Genomic DNA, 14,066 nt, shown 5'->3' on the forward strand with positions numbered 1-14,066 from the left:
ACTGCTCAACTTTAAATCAGTAAAATAATCAACAGAAACGCTTCCCACAAAAGGGCCAGTGTTTCTCCAAAAATAAAAACTTAAAAGAGAGAAAAGTCAGTACCAAATGACCAAAAATTTTTATTTGACTAAATTCAATTTCATGCCTAAGCATGACAGTCTCCCCTGTTTATTAGACTTTGGCAATTAAAAAAAAAAAAAAAAAAAACAAGCAGCCTTGTACAGAACAGTGAAAATGCCAAAGACAAGGGTATCTACAGTTTTACTGTAGGATAAATATATATATATATCTATATATATATATATTTTTAAAAGGCCTCCCTCTCTTTGGCCATATCAACTCTCAGTTCAGATTGTTAAATACAGACAAATTTTTAAAATCACTTCTTCACTTCTCCAAGATCTTCAATGCTGTCATCATCCACCTGTAAAATACAAGTAAGTACATTTCATGAATTCTGGTATCGCATGAGAAAATATAGAAGCAACTGGTTTTAAACACGTATTTCTATGGATGCACGTGGTCACAGACTTACCTCTGGCCACTTCTCCTGAATGACATCGATTATGTCATCTGTAAAGTCTCCCTGGATGATGATTTCGTCCTCCCCTGTTACTGAGGCACCACAGGAAAATTTCTGAGCAAAAAACCTTTGTGCTTCTTTAAGATCAATTTCTGTGTTTAAAAAAAAAGAGTAAGACTGTAATTGGAATTGTGCATCCAAAATACTGTTCCATTTAAAAATTTAACCTGCATTTTACATTTATAAAACAGGCTGCTTTAATGGGCCTCATATTTCTTTCAGAACAAACTACCATAAGCAAGTGGTCTAAACAAATCATCTTATACATTCAAGGTCAAATAAAGCCTTAGTAAATAAAAACAGCATCACCCACACTACCCATAACTGCAATAGTAAGGCCAAAGAAATTCAGGAACATAATGACTCCTAGCACTGCATTCAAAGCAGGAGTGACATTCTTCTGTTTGGCCCCTTTCACAAAAGAGAATTTTACTACAGAGAAACAAAGCTTCGATTTATCATGGGCTCCAGTGACTGCTTTTCATTCTGCGTTGTCACTCACAGGGACCTGGTTTACATTTTTACCCCAGTTGTACTATTCACTTAAGGCCAAGTGGGCTCTGGAGCAGGGCATTCTGCTGCCACCCTCTACTGTCATTCCCAGAGCGGAAGGGCTACAGTCACCCTCGGCCACCAATCCCGCAGAGGACAGAGGAGCGGCATGGGCCGGCTTCACAGGGAATCCTACCCCACCTTCTCCATTCTATGTAAAATGAGCCTTGCCAGGAATTCCAGAAAACAAAAGGTTGTACCAGTCCCACCTGCAAAAGATTTTTTAACTTCTCCAAAAATCTGATGTTGAAGCTGTAGTTGAAAAAGCAAGCTCCCGTTTTGTTTTTTTTTTCCGTATTTTAAAGGAACTTGTAAGGCCGTACTCACCAAAAGTTGCCAGGCCACACACTCTTGTCACGTATTTCTTCTTTGCTCTGGGAATCTTGGCTATCGCTACCTTCTGTGGTACGGTCTTCTTTTTTTGTTTTATTTGACCCCTTCCACCTTCATTTATTAAGAAAGAGTTTGGCATTAACTGTTTTTGTTTTTCACATAAACAACTCCAGAACACCAAGTCTTTAAATTTGTTAATTTTCAAAAAGGACCAAAAATTAATTTTTAAAGTTGTTCTCCAATACAAAATTAGTAAATACATGTGTGAGTATTCATTCAACGAACATTTATTAAGTACGTACTATGTGCCAAGCAAGGAGCTCTGGTGGTGTAGTACCTAAGGCATTTGACTGCTAACCAGAAGGTTGGCAGTTCAAACCCACCAGCCACTCCTCAGAAGGAAGACTGGGAAATCTACATCCATAAAGATTCACCACCTTGGAAACCCAAAGGGAGTGGCTATGAGTCAGGATTGACTTGATGGCGGTGAGCTTGGTTCGGTTTGTGTCAAGCACTGCACTAAGGGCTGAGGACACAGACATGAACAGAACACAGTCCTTGCCTCCAGGGACTCTCAGTCTAGTGAAGGAAGACAAAAAGTTAAGACAGGACCCTGATGCCTGCAGCAGGAGCCATGGCTAAGGCACCACCCGGTGCCTCAGGACAGCCTGCTTCTGAGGACAGAAGAGGTCCCCTCGAGTCAGTGACATCTAAGCTGGGTCCTGAAGGACAAGGCATTGTCCTGGTGTAGGAAGAAGGGCTGAGGGTGTAAGAAAGGACACTCCAGGGAAAGGGAAGAAGCACAGCTTCATATGTGTCATGACTGAGGGGTGTTTACGGACGTGTGGCAGACGAGGCAGGGGAAGCAGAGAGCACAGACGAGTCACTGAGAGGCCAGCACTCAGCCCTGGTATCTGGACTGTGTCCTGTGGATGAGGAGAAGCCATCGAAAGACTGCAGGAGTGAAATGACCAGATCTATGTTTTCTCAGCATCACTCCGACTACATGTGTGGGGGTGGGTTTGTGAAGGAAAAGGCTGAAAGCAAGCCAGGGCGGTGGCTCTGGCATTAGTTCAGCAGAAATTAATCGAAAGCTGCCCCACAGCAGTGGCCACAGTCACGGACACTAAGCACAGGGCACAGCGAGTAAACAGGAACAGAACTCCGGACTGCATTCAAGGGGGCAGAGAGAGAGAAGCTAACATGGCTCTCGGGGTTCTGACCGAGATGACCGGTATAGACCGTGCGTCATTAACCAAAAAGTAGTAGATGTGAGATGGAATGCTTTTAGAAGAGCTTGGGTTTGAGGTGCCTGAGAGACAAGGCCAGGTCTACAGAGGAAGACTCAGGACTCCTCAGTGTAGAGCGATGGCAAAGGAGGGGAGGGGTGCAGTAAGAGCATGCAGGTAGAATGTGCAGCACCACAAGGTGAGAGGACAGGGACAGAATCCTGGGAAACACCAACTTTCCAGGGACAGAAGGAAGAAGTCTCGGCAGGAGACTGAGAAGTGAAAGAAAATTAGGAAAGAGTGCAACAGAAGCCAAGGGAGTGCAACACTTCAAGAAGGGAGTACAATACTTGAAGAGGAAGGAGATGCACCGCTTCTAGAAAAAGGGAGTGGCCAAGTGCTCTTCCTATTTAGCAATTACCGAGTCACTGGTGACCCTCACCGGAGGGGTTTCAGTGGCATGAAAGCCAGGTTCAAATGAACCAAGGAGCAAACCATGAACAGATGAGAAAGTGGAACAGTCAGTCTACTCTTTGGAAAGAAGACTGGATAGGAAGGAAAGAAGAAGAACAAGGTAATAAAAAGACATGGGTTCTTGGGAGAATATTTTTTAAAGATGGGCAGTCCCAAGAATCAATGTGATGTTGATCACAGGGGAGAAACACTAATGAAGAAGAAACACAAGGGGCCGGGATCCAGTGTACACACAGAGGGGTTAGTCTCAGGAGGGAGAACAGAAAGACAGGTACTCGCAATATTTGAAGGGTTTCTACTGAGCTGTCAGAAGTAATAAGGAGAGAATAAATCTTACATACATGTACTCACTCTAGTCAAACAGGACATACAGGTATTTTAATAATAAGGTAACAGTTTTAAGGTCATAAATAAGCTGGTGGGTCGCTTTTCATATGTATTTTGTTGTTGTTATGTGCCGTCGAGTCAAATCCGACTCATAGCGACCCCTCCTTGGGTTTCCAAGGCAGTATCACTACAGAAGTAGGATTGCCCAACCTTCCTTCCGAGGAGTGGCTGGTGGGTTTGAACCGCCAGCCGTCTGGTTAGCAGGCAGGTGTCTTAGCCACTATGCTACCAGAGCTCCTTTTCCTATGTATATACAGTGCAAATAAGCAAGCTGCCTTGGCTCCAAGTTACTGATGAAGCCCAAACCGCAGCACATCCGAGCACCTTCCTGAGACTGATTCCACCTCCCTCTGCATGATACACACATGCAATTAAATAACAAGTAGACACTCGTTTTGGGAACCTTTTTAATACTTGTCTTCTATCAAAGGAAACGTGCATTTATACAAATCAAAACACAGACTTCAGTCTTACCTCTCTTCTGCTTTTTCTTCTCTTCCTCTTCCCCGGCTGTTCCTTGACCCTCACTAATTCCAGCTTCTTGTTTGGGTGAATTTTCTAGATGTACAAATTAAATCCAAAAGCATTACCATCACTTCAAATACCCTTTAATGAAAGAAATCACCCTTTGAGCAGCCTTACACACAAGTTAGGCAGTTTACCAACAAGGGAACGTGACATTTATAAAGCATTTGACTTTACTGCTAAAGCTCTACTCGGCCCCTTGTGGAAAGCCATCATGGGGTCCAGAGTCTATGGAAAAGGAAACAATAAAGTCTGTAATGTGTGGAGATTAGGATTGTTTAGCAAAGTGAAAGCAGCATAAACTGCTCAGGCTCCATTGCAGTGCATATCATCTAGATACTCATTTTGTTAACAGGAAGTCTATCCTGGATAAGAGTCTCTTCCCCTTCCCCTGAAAGTCTCAGTCAGGTCCTGGGCACGTTATACTCAGGGCAGACCAAATCAACTGACTGCAACATGAGACAACAGTGCTTATCCGACCACTGACGTGACAGAGCAGTGACTGTCCAAAACGCCCTATCAAGTTTCGGGTTTGTGCCTCACAGAAACAACCTAGAAATTAAAGCCGCACACACTGGAGCAATGTTGGGGGTATTTAAAGCAGCCTATTCCCAACCTAAGGTGCCCTGGTGGGTACAGCGGTGAAGCATTCAGCTGTTAACCAAAAGGTCAGTGGTTCAAACCCCCCAGCTGCTCCACGGGGTAAAGATGTGGCAATCTGCTTCTGCGAAGATTCAGCCTTGGAAACCTTGTGGGGCAGTTCTTCTACTCGGCCCTATAGGGCTGCTAGTGAGCTGGGATCTACTCAATAGGAATGGGTTTGGGTCTATTCCCAGCCAAGGCAGTCCTTTCTTCCTGTTACTGTCTCCATTTTTACCAATCCGGTAAGGAAAAAAAAAAATCCACTGCCATCAGGTTAATTCCAACTCACAGTGCCCCTGGAGGACAGAGGAGAACTGTCCCATAGGGTTTCCAAGGCTGTAATCTTTACAGAAGCAGATTGTCTCATCTTTCTCCCATGGAATGGCTGGTGGGCTCAAATTGCCAACTTTTTGGTTAGAAGGCCAGTGCTTTAACTGCTGCTTCACTAGAGCTTCCTAATCTGGTAATAGAAGCCATCAATTTGAACAAATTGAGCGTATCTGCTCCCCTCCTTGGTCTTCTCACTTGAGGCACCAGCAACTCCACTCTCCTAGTTGCCTGGGCCAAAACCTTAGAAGCTACTCATCTTCATACCCCACATCCAATACATCAGGAAATCCTGTCAGCACTACCCCCAAATATATCCAGAATCTGACATCCTTCATCCTCCACTGCCCCTGTTCTGGTCCGAGTCATCATCATCTCCTGATCAGATTACTCAACAGCCTCCAATCTAGTCTCCCTGCTCCTCTGTTTGCTTCCCCTCCTGCCAATGCTTAAGATGGCAGCCAAAGTGACACTGCTGGAACAAAAGTCACACCTTATTATTCTTCTGCTCACAACCTTCCAGTAGCTCCCCATTTTACTCACAGTAAAAGCCAAGCCTTTACAACGGTCCACCAGGTCATACAAGATCTAGTCCCTCATTACTTCTCTGATTTCCTATCTTCCACCTCCTTCAATCAGTTCCAGACAGGATGGCCTCCTTCCTATATGCTTTTGCCTCAGGGCCTTTGCACTGGCCCTACCCTCTGCCTGAAATGCTTTCTCTGGACACCACATGGCTCTGCCCCTCACCTCCTGTTGGTTTTCATTCAAACATCTTCCCTGCTCCCTCTATCTACAATTTAAAATTCTTTCCCCAACCCTTCTATCTCCTTCTTCCCTACTTATCACTATCTAACATACTGACATTTCACTTATTTTGTTTCCCTTTCTAGCATTTAATTCCTTTAAGAGCAGGGGATCTTTTACTTACTGCTTTATCCAGCAACCTCAATCAGTGCATAGCACACAACAGGTTCACAGCAAGTAACTGGTTCAATGAATAAGTAAGTATGTACTTGCCCTACATCATTTACTTTTCTTCATATAAGCTGATACTTAGACTTATCCTGTCTCATGAAGCAGTGTGTGATTCTATAGAAAGAATTTTAATGCAAAAACTTAGAAAGTTTTTAAAATCATTTGGAAAAAAAGAAAAAAAAAAAGGGGGGGACCAGTTTTGCTGGTCTGACAGAGCCTGGTGGAACCACTGACACTATGGCCCCTAGCTGCCCTTCAGGTCTGGAATTGAAACCACACCTGTGGCTTCCAGCCAAACAAAAGACAGGCATAGCAGTTGAACATTTACCTGAGGTAGATACACTCCTTGGAGAGAACAATCACGGAAGAAAGAAGGGCTGTTTATGCACAGGGAGACAGCTCAGGGGGCAGGAGTGCATGGAAGGATGGACACAGGGAAAAGGTGACTGTCGGGAGGAAGTGGACAGGGAGCTGTTGCATTGTGGTGAACTGTGGTCAATGTCATGAAACAAACTGTATGTGAAGTGCTGCATGGAAAGTGAATTTGCTCTGTAAACTTTCACCCAGTCACAATTAAAAGAAAAAAAAAAAACAACCTTAAAGGGTTTTAAGGTTAATAGATATATATAACTCTGTAATATCCTAGTGGAGGAGGACTTTCATATTTTAAAAATAATGTCATCTGTACATTTATTTCAGGTACAAAAGCGTTGATGATAGAGGAAAAAGAAGTTCTTACCTACACTAAGTTTTGCAAACTCCTTTGGAAAATTCTTCTCTAACCATTGTCTACATTTAGCAACATCAGGCATATATTCACAGTACTAGGGAAAAGAAAAACCATAAATTTAACTGTTTAAAGAGTTACAACAGAACACTGTCAATCAACCAATACATTTTAATTAAAAATCACTCCTTTTACCTGCTACATAAAGAATGATGAAATTAACTACCTGCCTTCCTAACGACAGGACATCTGCACTCTGCCAGGGACCAGGAAATACACAAAAAAACGCAGAAATTGAAAAAAGGATGAGGCACCTCTTCATTATAGCAATTTATTTCCTCTCCATCAAATAGAAGGCTGTTAGAAAACGGAGCAGCACACACAGCATGTCTGCTTGTGTCTTCCTTTGGGCACAGGGGTGCCTCATGACATTCATGGCTTGCCCACCAAGCCTGACATAGAAGCTCATTATTACCAGAAAGTCTTGAACACAATTTCTGCTTTCTTCCCTCTGCTTGGTCATGTATATTTTGGCTTTAAGATTACTGTTTTGAAGGAAACCAAAGTCTCAAAGAAGAAACTAGTCCACAGGACTAAAAGCCCACATGAGCCATGGCCTCTTCTACTCTGTGACTCTAAGTAGTGTAACCGTTCTGACCAGGGACATAATAGAAGGTCCCATATAAAATGGAGGAGCTCTGGTAGCATAGTGCCTAAGGCACTTGACTGCTCACCAGAAGGCTGGCGGTTCAAACCCACCAGCCACTCCTCGGAAGGAAGGTTGGGCAATCCTACTTCCATTAGTGATACTGCCTCGGAAACCCAAGGAGGGGTTGCTATGAGTAGGCTTGGAAGACTCGACGGTAAACAACAACAACATATAAAATGATAGAAAAAGTAGAACAAAAGTCAAATTCCTGAAAAAGGCCAGCTCTACTGGACTCAGAGAGGCTAGAGGAACCCCCGAGACTATTGCCCTAAGATACCCTTTGACCTTGGAATTGAAGCTATTTCTGTAGGTCATCTTTCAGACTGGCTTATAAAATAAACAGTAGCCCCCATGAGTAATAATCTCCCTTAAATAACCAACTGTATGAGACTGAACTGTCAACATTTTACCCAAAAGCAAAGATGAGAAGGCAAGGAGGGGACGGGAAGCTAGATCAAAGGAAACAGAATGGAAATCAAGAGAATGCTGACCTACTGTGTAAATTGTAACCAATGTCATGGAACAATCTGTATAAAAATTGTCAAATGGGAACCTGATTTGATGTGTAAACTTTCATCTAAAACGCAGTAAGGTATTTTTTTTTTTAAAGATGACTCTTCTGTTTCATTAGCTGGCCATTCATGAGTTTCATGAAAAAACCCAAACCGCACAGCCAACTGTAAAAGATTTACACACGAGTCAAAGTCTAAAACATTCGTAAGACATAAAATTATTCCAAATCAAAGTTCTCTATACCCATTGTTGTTGAGTTGATTCCAACTCATGGCGACCTTATAGGGCAGAATCGAACTGCCCACAGGGTTTCCAAGGCTGTAAATCTTCACAGAAGCTGACTGCCGATCTCTCTCCCACGAACAGCTACTGGGTTCAAACTGCCAACCTTTCGGCTAGCAGCTGAGCACTTAAGCACTATGCCACCAGGGCTCCTTAAAGTTCTTTATAAAATACTGAAACTCTACTATTATGGAATGATAGAAAATGAAAAACAGGAGGAAAAAATACAATACAATAAAAAATATAATATGATAAAAAAAGAAAAGAATAAAACATTGGGAAACACTCCATCTTTATGACTTGAAACAATCTGAATCATAGTGTGAATTAAATTCAAATTGGCCCCATCTGTTCCTATTATTTTTTTTAATATCACCTTTACTGAAATACAATTTACATACAATAAACTGCCATTTTAAAGTGAACCCCCCCCCCAAAAAAATGGCCTCAACTGCCTAAGTTAGAAAAGAGAAGAACATTTTCAAAGGACTTACCTCTGTTGGTAATGAACAGACTAGAGAAATGGGGATAGAGAAGAAAAAAAAAAGCTTTGAAATTTCAAATATATACATACATATACAGGGCAAATCATTACTTTCATTTTAAATTGAAAAAAAATGCTTCAACTTTTTATCTGTAACTTTCACAAACCATGCTTTTCAAATGCTACCCTTTCATGGCTTTTTTTAAGGTAAACTCCACATAACTGTGATAGATACTACCTTAATTTTTGAATCAAAAGGAAAATGTCTCCTTCACTGTGATGTGGTGTTCTTCGCATAAACCTATAAATGGAATCTCATATAAGAAAACATCAGATAAACCTAAAGTGAGGGCCATTCTACTACATAATTGGTCTATATTCTTCAAAAATATCAATGTCTTGAAATACAGAGACTCAGACACTGCTCCAGATTAAAGTAGACTGCTCAACACACATGGAGTCTCCAAGAGTCCCAATCAACTAGATGGCAACTAACAACGACAACAGAGACACAGCAGTTGAATGCCACACATGACTTTGGATTTTTTTTTTTTTGGGGGGGGGGGGGGAGCCCATAAAGCACATTATTGAGACAAAGAAGAAAAATCTCAACATGGTCTATAAATTAAATAACAGTATTGTATCTATGTTCAGAGAGAGAAAGACCACATGCACAAATGTAGTACATATGGGTGGAAGACATCAGGAATTTTTTGTACAATTCTTGCCACTTTTCTGTAACTCTGAAATTATATGCAAAATAGTAATAACTGAATTTTGGTAGAGGTAAAAAGGCATTCTCTTGTTCGCCTTTAACATTTTCTATATATTTGAGTATTTCCATAATTAAAAGTTGAAATCAATGTAAAATGGAATTTTTAAACTTTTATACCAAGCAAACAGTCCAAAATATTCCAAGGAGTTAACAAAATAGGGCATTTCCAATTCACAAATTTCTGTATTAAAAATGAGAAGAAATATCCAAAGGAAAACAAAATCCTGAAGTTCCTTGTAAGTCTGGCATTCAAGGTCTCCCACAATCTGTCCCGAACCCTACTTCCATCCTATTTACACTATCCACCTTTCCCAATCCTACATAATCAAACTGTTAACACTTGCACTTCCTTCTCCATTCCAGACTTCCCTACCTCTCTTCCTCTGCTCCTTTGCTTGGTGTGTCCTTCCTTCTGCCCTTCTGTATCTATCTGAACGCTACTTTTTCTTCAAAGCCTGGTTCAACTGTTACCACTTCTATGAAGTCTTTCCTGATCCCCTACAACTGAGAGAAATCTCTTCCTTCACTTGTGCTGCCACTAAAACTACCTGTACCATCCTTTCAGCAACTGTCAACATCCACCCTGTGTAAGTTATGAAGAGACTAAATAAGAGCAGGGCCACACCAACTGACCATTCCTGCATGAAGCCTAGCCCAGGATCCAACATCACAGCTACTCAATAACTATCTGTTCAATGAGTATTTTTCTTTCCAGTCTCTGTAAATTATTAATTCACTGTGATGTGATCCATAGAATGCCATCATACTTTCCAATATTTTTATAAAGTGGTAGTTAGAAGGCATCTGAAAGGAACAATCAAAACCCATCTCTCCCATGGTTTTATTCAACTAAAACATAAGAACTACACTCCCCAGGGTTTTCAAGGCTATGACTTTGAAAGCAGATCACCATGCCTCTCTTTCTAGGTTCCCTAAATGGGTTCCAACCACCAGCATTTTGGTTAGTAGTCAAGCACTTAACCAAATTGTACCATCCAGGGATTCCAACTGAAAAGTCATCCTTAGATAGAAATGCAACTTTCAGTAGCTTCCACCTACTAGGGCTAGTTCACTGACTCCCTGAGACCATAAAAAGCAGATCTGATTCTTTACTCACATATTGTTGTTGTGCGCCACTGAGTCAATTTCAAATCATTGCAACCCTATAGGACAGAGTACAACTGCTCCATAGGGTTTCCTAGCCTGTAATCTTTATGGAAGCAGATCACCAAGTCTTTTTTCCTTCGGAGCAGGTAGTGGGTTTGAACAGCGGACCTTTCAGTTAAAAGCTGAGTGTGTAACCACTGCATAAGCAGGGTTCCTCTTTACTCTCATACACTTTCAAATTGAGATTGTCTTTCCACCAGTAACTATCATATAAAATTATAACAGGAACCTATATTCTGGGTACTTAATTAACATAAATGTACCATTTTCACATAGACTTAGTTGCACTCCTTAATTACAAAAAAATAATAAAATAGGGTTTCTAAAGGATAACATCTTCATTAAGCTTTCTAACTTTCCACTAATTTAACAGCTCCATGTGGTGAAATCCACCCAACTCACTCCACTCCAAGTGCATCCTTCAAGGGTCTGTTTGGTGCTTCTCTCCCCTTTCCTTTGAAAAACTCATATAATGCCTACCTTCAAACATCATCTCTATGGCTGATAGTCCAAATCTTTATTTCTTTTATCTCTCTGCTAATTTCAAAGGACTTAAATTCTTTCATTTGGATCAACTCAAATTCATTGCATTGGAGAAATGAACCCATCAACCACCTAATATTTCTCAACATCATCATCTTTAGTAGCATTCCAGTTCTTCAGCTATTGCAATTTAGATAACATGGAATTCATCTCTGAATCTTTTTCCTTTAATAGTTAGCACTTACAGACCACTTAGTCAGTTCTTGTGTAAGCCACTGTACCAGGAAATTTATAGAAATCATCTATTAGACCTAAGAAGATGTAATATGACCTTCATTTTACAGACTTCAGAAACAGGTATCTAAATCTTAGAGAAGTTAAGTAGCTTGCCCCAGATCACACAGCTGTTAAGTGCTGGAGTCAGCATGCAAACCCTGGTCTGTGATGCCAAGTAAACCAAATGACCAATATCATTAACAAAACTCAATCAACTCTACAAAGGTTTCTCTGTCTACATTTTTGTCCAGATATTGTACACTAATTTTATTTTACTACCAAAGATATTCATATGACAAGTTGCTAACGTTTTCAACTCAGTAACATCACTTCTTCTACAAGGTTGTGATAGCATTCACAATGCTGAGGTCCACAAGAACAGATAACTTTGATTTCTTCACAGTCCTAAGCATCTGAAACAATGCCAGGCACAAGTGCTCAAAAATATTCACTGAGTGAATAAATAAATCTAAGCCTTTTACTGCCACAAGTCTTCAAATTTTTCTGAAATATTCCCAGGTGCTAATAAAATAGGGCATAAAAAAATCCCCAACAAATACAGTATTGCTGTTAGGTGTCATTAAGTAGGTTATGACTTACAGTGACCCTACATACAACAGAACAAACCACTGCCTGGTCCTATGACATTCTCACAACTGTTGCTATGTTTGAGCCCACTGTTGCAGCCACTGTGTCAATTCATCTTGTTGAGGACCTTCCTTTTTTCTGCTGACCCTCTACTTTACCAAGCATCTCCTTCTCAGAAACTGGCTGCTCCTAGCAACATGTCCAAAGTACATGAAGCGAAATCTCACCATCTTCACTTCTACGGAGCCTTCTGGCTGCAATTCTTCCAAGACAGGTTTGTTCATTCTTCTGGCAGTCTGTGGTATATTCAATATTCTTTGCAACACCAAAATTAAAATGCATCAATCCTTTTTCTTTCTTATTCACAGTCCAGTTCCCACATGCATATTAGGAGAATGAAAATAGCATGGCTTGGGTCAGGACATCTTAGTCCTCAGGGTGATATCTTTACTGTTTAATACGTTAAAGAGATGTTTCACAACAGAGTTGCCTAATGCAGTATGTTATACCATAGTGCCTAGGGCACTTGACTGCTAACCAGAAGGCTGGCGGTTCAAACCCACCAGCCACTCCTCGGAAGGAAGATGGGGCAATCTACTTCTGTAGTGATACTGCTTCGGAAACCCAAGGAGGGGTCGCTATGAGTCAGGGCCGACTCGATGGCACATAACAACAACAACAACAACAACAGCATTTGATTTCTTGACTGATGCTTTTACAGGCATTGATTATGGATTCAAATAAATGAAATCTTTGATACCCTTCAATATTTTCTCCATTTATTACGATGTTGCTTACTGGTCCATTTGTATGGATTTTTGTTTTTTTATGTTGAAGTAATTCACACTTAAAGCTATACTCTTTGATCTTCATCAGTAAGTGCTTCAAGTCTTCTTCACTTTCTGCAAACAAGGTTGTGTCATCTGCATACAGCAGGTTGTTAATAAACCTTTCTCCAATACTAATGCCACATTGTCTTCATATAGTCTAGCTTCTTGGATTATTTGCACAGTACTGATTGAATAATTATGGTGAAAGGATACAACCCTGAAGCATACATTTCCTGATTTTAAACCATGCAGGGTCCCCTTCTTCCATTCTAACAACTGACTCTTGGTCTGTATACAGGTTCTGCATGAACACAATTAAGTGTTTTAGAATTCCCATTCTTCACAATGTTATCCGTAAGTTGTTAAGATCCACACAGTTGAATGCCTTTTCATAGTCAATAAAACACAGATAAACATTTTTCTAGTGTTCTCTGCTTTCAGCCAATATCCATCTGACATCAGCAACAATATCCCTTGTTCCATGTCCTCTTCTGAATATGAATTTCTGGCAATTCCCTGTCAATGTACTGCTGCAACTGCTTTTGAATTATCTTCAGCAAAATTTTACTTGTGTGGATATTAATGGTATTGTTCAATAATTATCACATTCGGTTGGATTACCTTTGTTTGGAATGTGCACAAACAGGGATCTCTTCCTGTCAGTTGACCAGGTAGCTGTCTTCTAAATTTCTCAGCATTGACGAGTGACTGCTTCAGTGTTGCATTTGTTTGTTGAAACACCTCAACTGTTATTCCATCAATTCCTAGCCCCTCGTATTTTTACCAATGCCTTCAGTGCAGCTTGGACTTTTTCTTTCAGTACTATCAGTTCTCGATTATATGCTCTTTCCTAAAATGGTTAAATGTCATCAAATTCTTTTTGGTACAGTGACTCTGTATATTCCTTCCATCTTCTTTTGATGCTTCCTGCATTGTTCAACATTTTGCCCATAGAATCCTTCAATATTGCAACTCGAGGCATGAATTTTTTCTTCAGTTCTTTCAGCTTGAGAAACACTAAGCATGTTCTTCGCCTTTGGTTTCCTAACTCCAAGTCTTTGCAAATTTCATTATAATACTCTGTTTTCTCAAGCTATTCTTGGAAATCTGTTCCACTTCTTCACTTCATAATTTCTTTCATACACTTTCCAAAACACCAAACTCACTGCTGTCAAGTCGGATCTGACTCATAGCGACCCCT

General features: G+C 40.7%; 1 protein-coding gene across 1 annotated transcript in view; it reads right to left on the reverse strand.

Annotated features, from left to right (window-relative positions):
* Positions 1–380: 380 nt before the first annotated feature.
* DENR (density regulated re-initiation and release factor) overlaps positions 381–14,066 on the reverse strand; it is a 20,439-nt gene continuing 6,753 nt past the window's right edge. Inside the window, exons 3-8 of the mRNA XM_042780596.1 lie at positions 8,757–8,776; positions 6,771–6,855; positions 4,034–4,117; positions 1,464–1,580; positions 537–676; positions 381–425 (exon numbers count right to left, since the gene is read on the reverse strand). Of these exons, the coding sequence (XP_042636530.1) occupies positions 381–425; positions 537–676; positions 1,464–1,580; positions 4,034–4,117; positions 6,771–6,855; positions 8,757–8,776 (491 nt within the window). The remainder of the gene's footprint in view (positions 426–536; positions 677–1,463; positions 1,581–4,033; positions 4,118–6,770; positions 6,856–8,756; positions 8,777–14,066) is intronic.

Source organism: Orycteropus afer, unplaced genomic scaffold (assembly GCF_000298275.1).
Source record: "Orycteropus afer afer isolate SDZICR_OR568_19922 unplaced genomic scaffold, OryAfe1.0 scaffold00048, whole genome shotgun sequence".
In the NCBI taxonomy this organism is placed as follows: Eukaryota; Metazoa; Chordata; class Mammalia; order Tubulidentata; family Orycteropodidae; genus Orycteropus; species Orycteropus afer.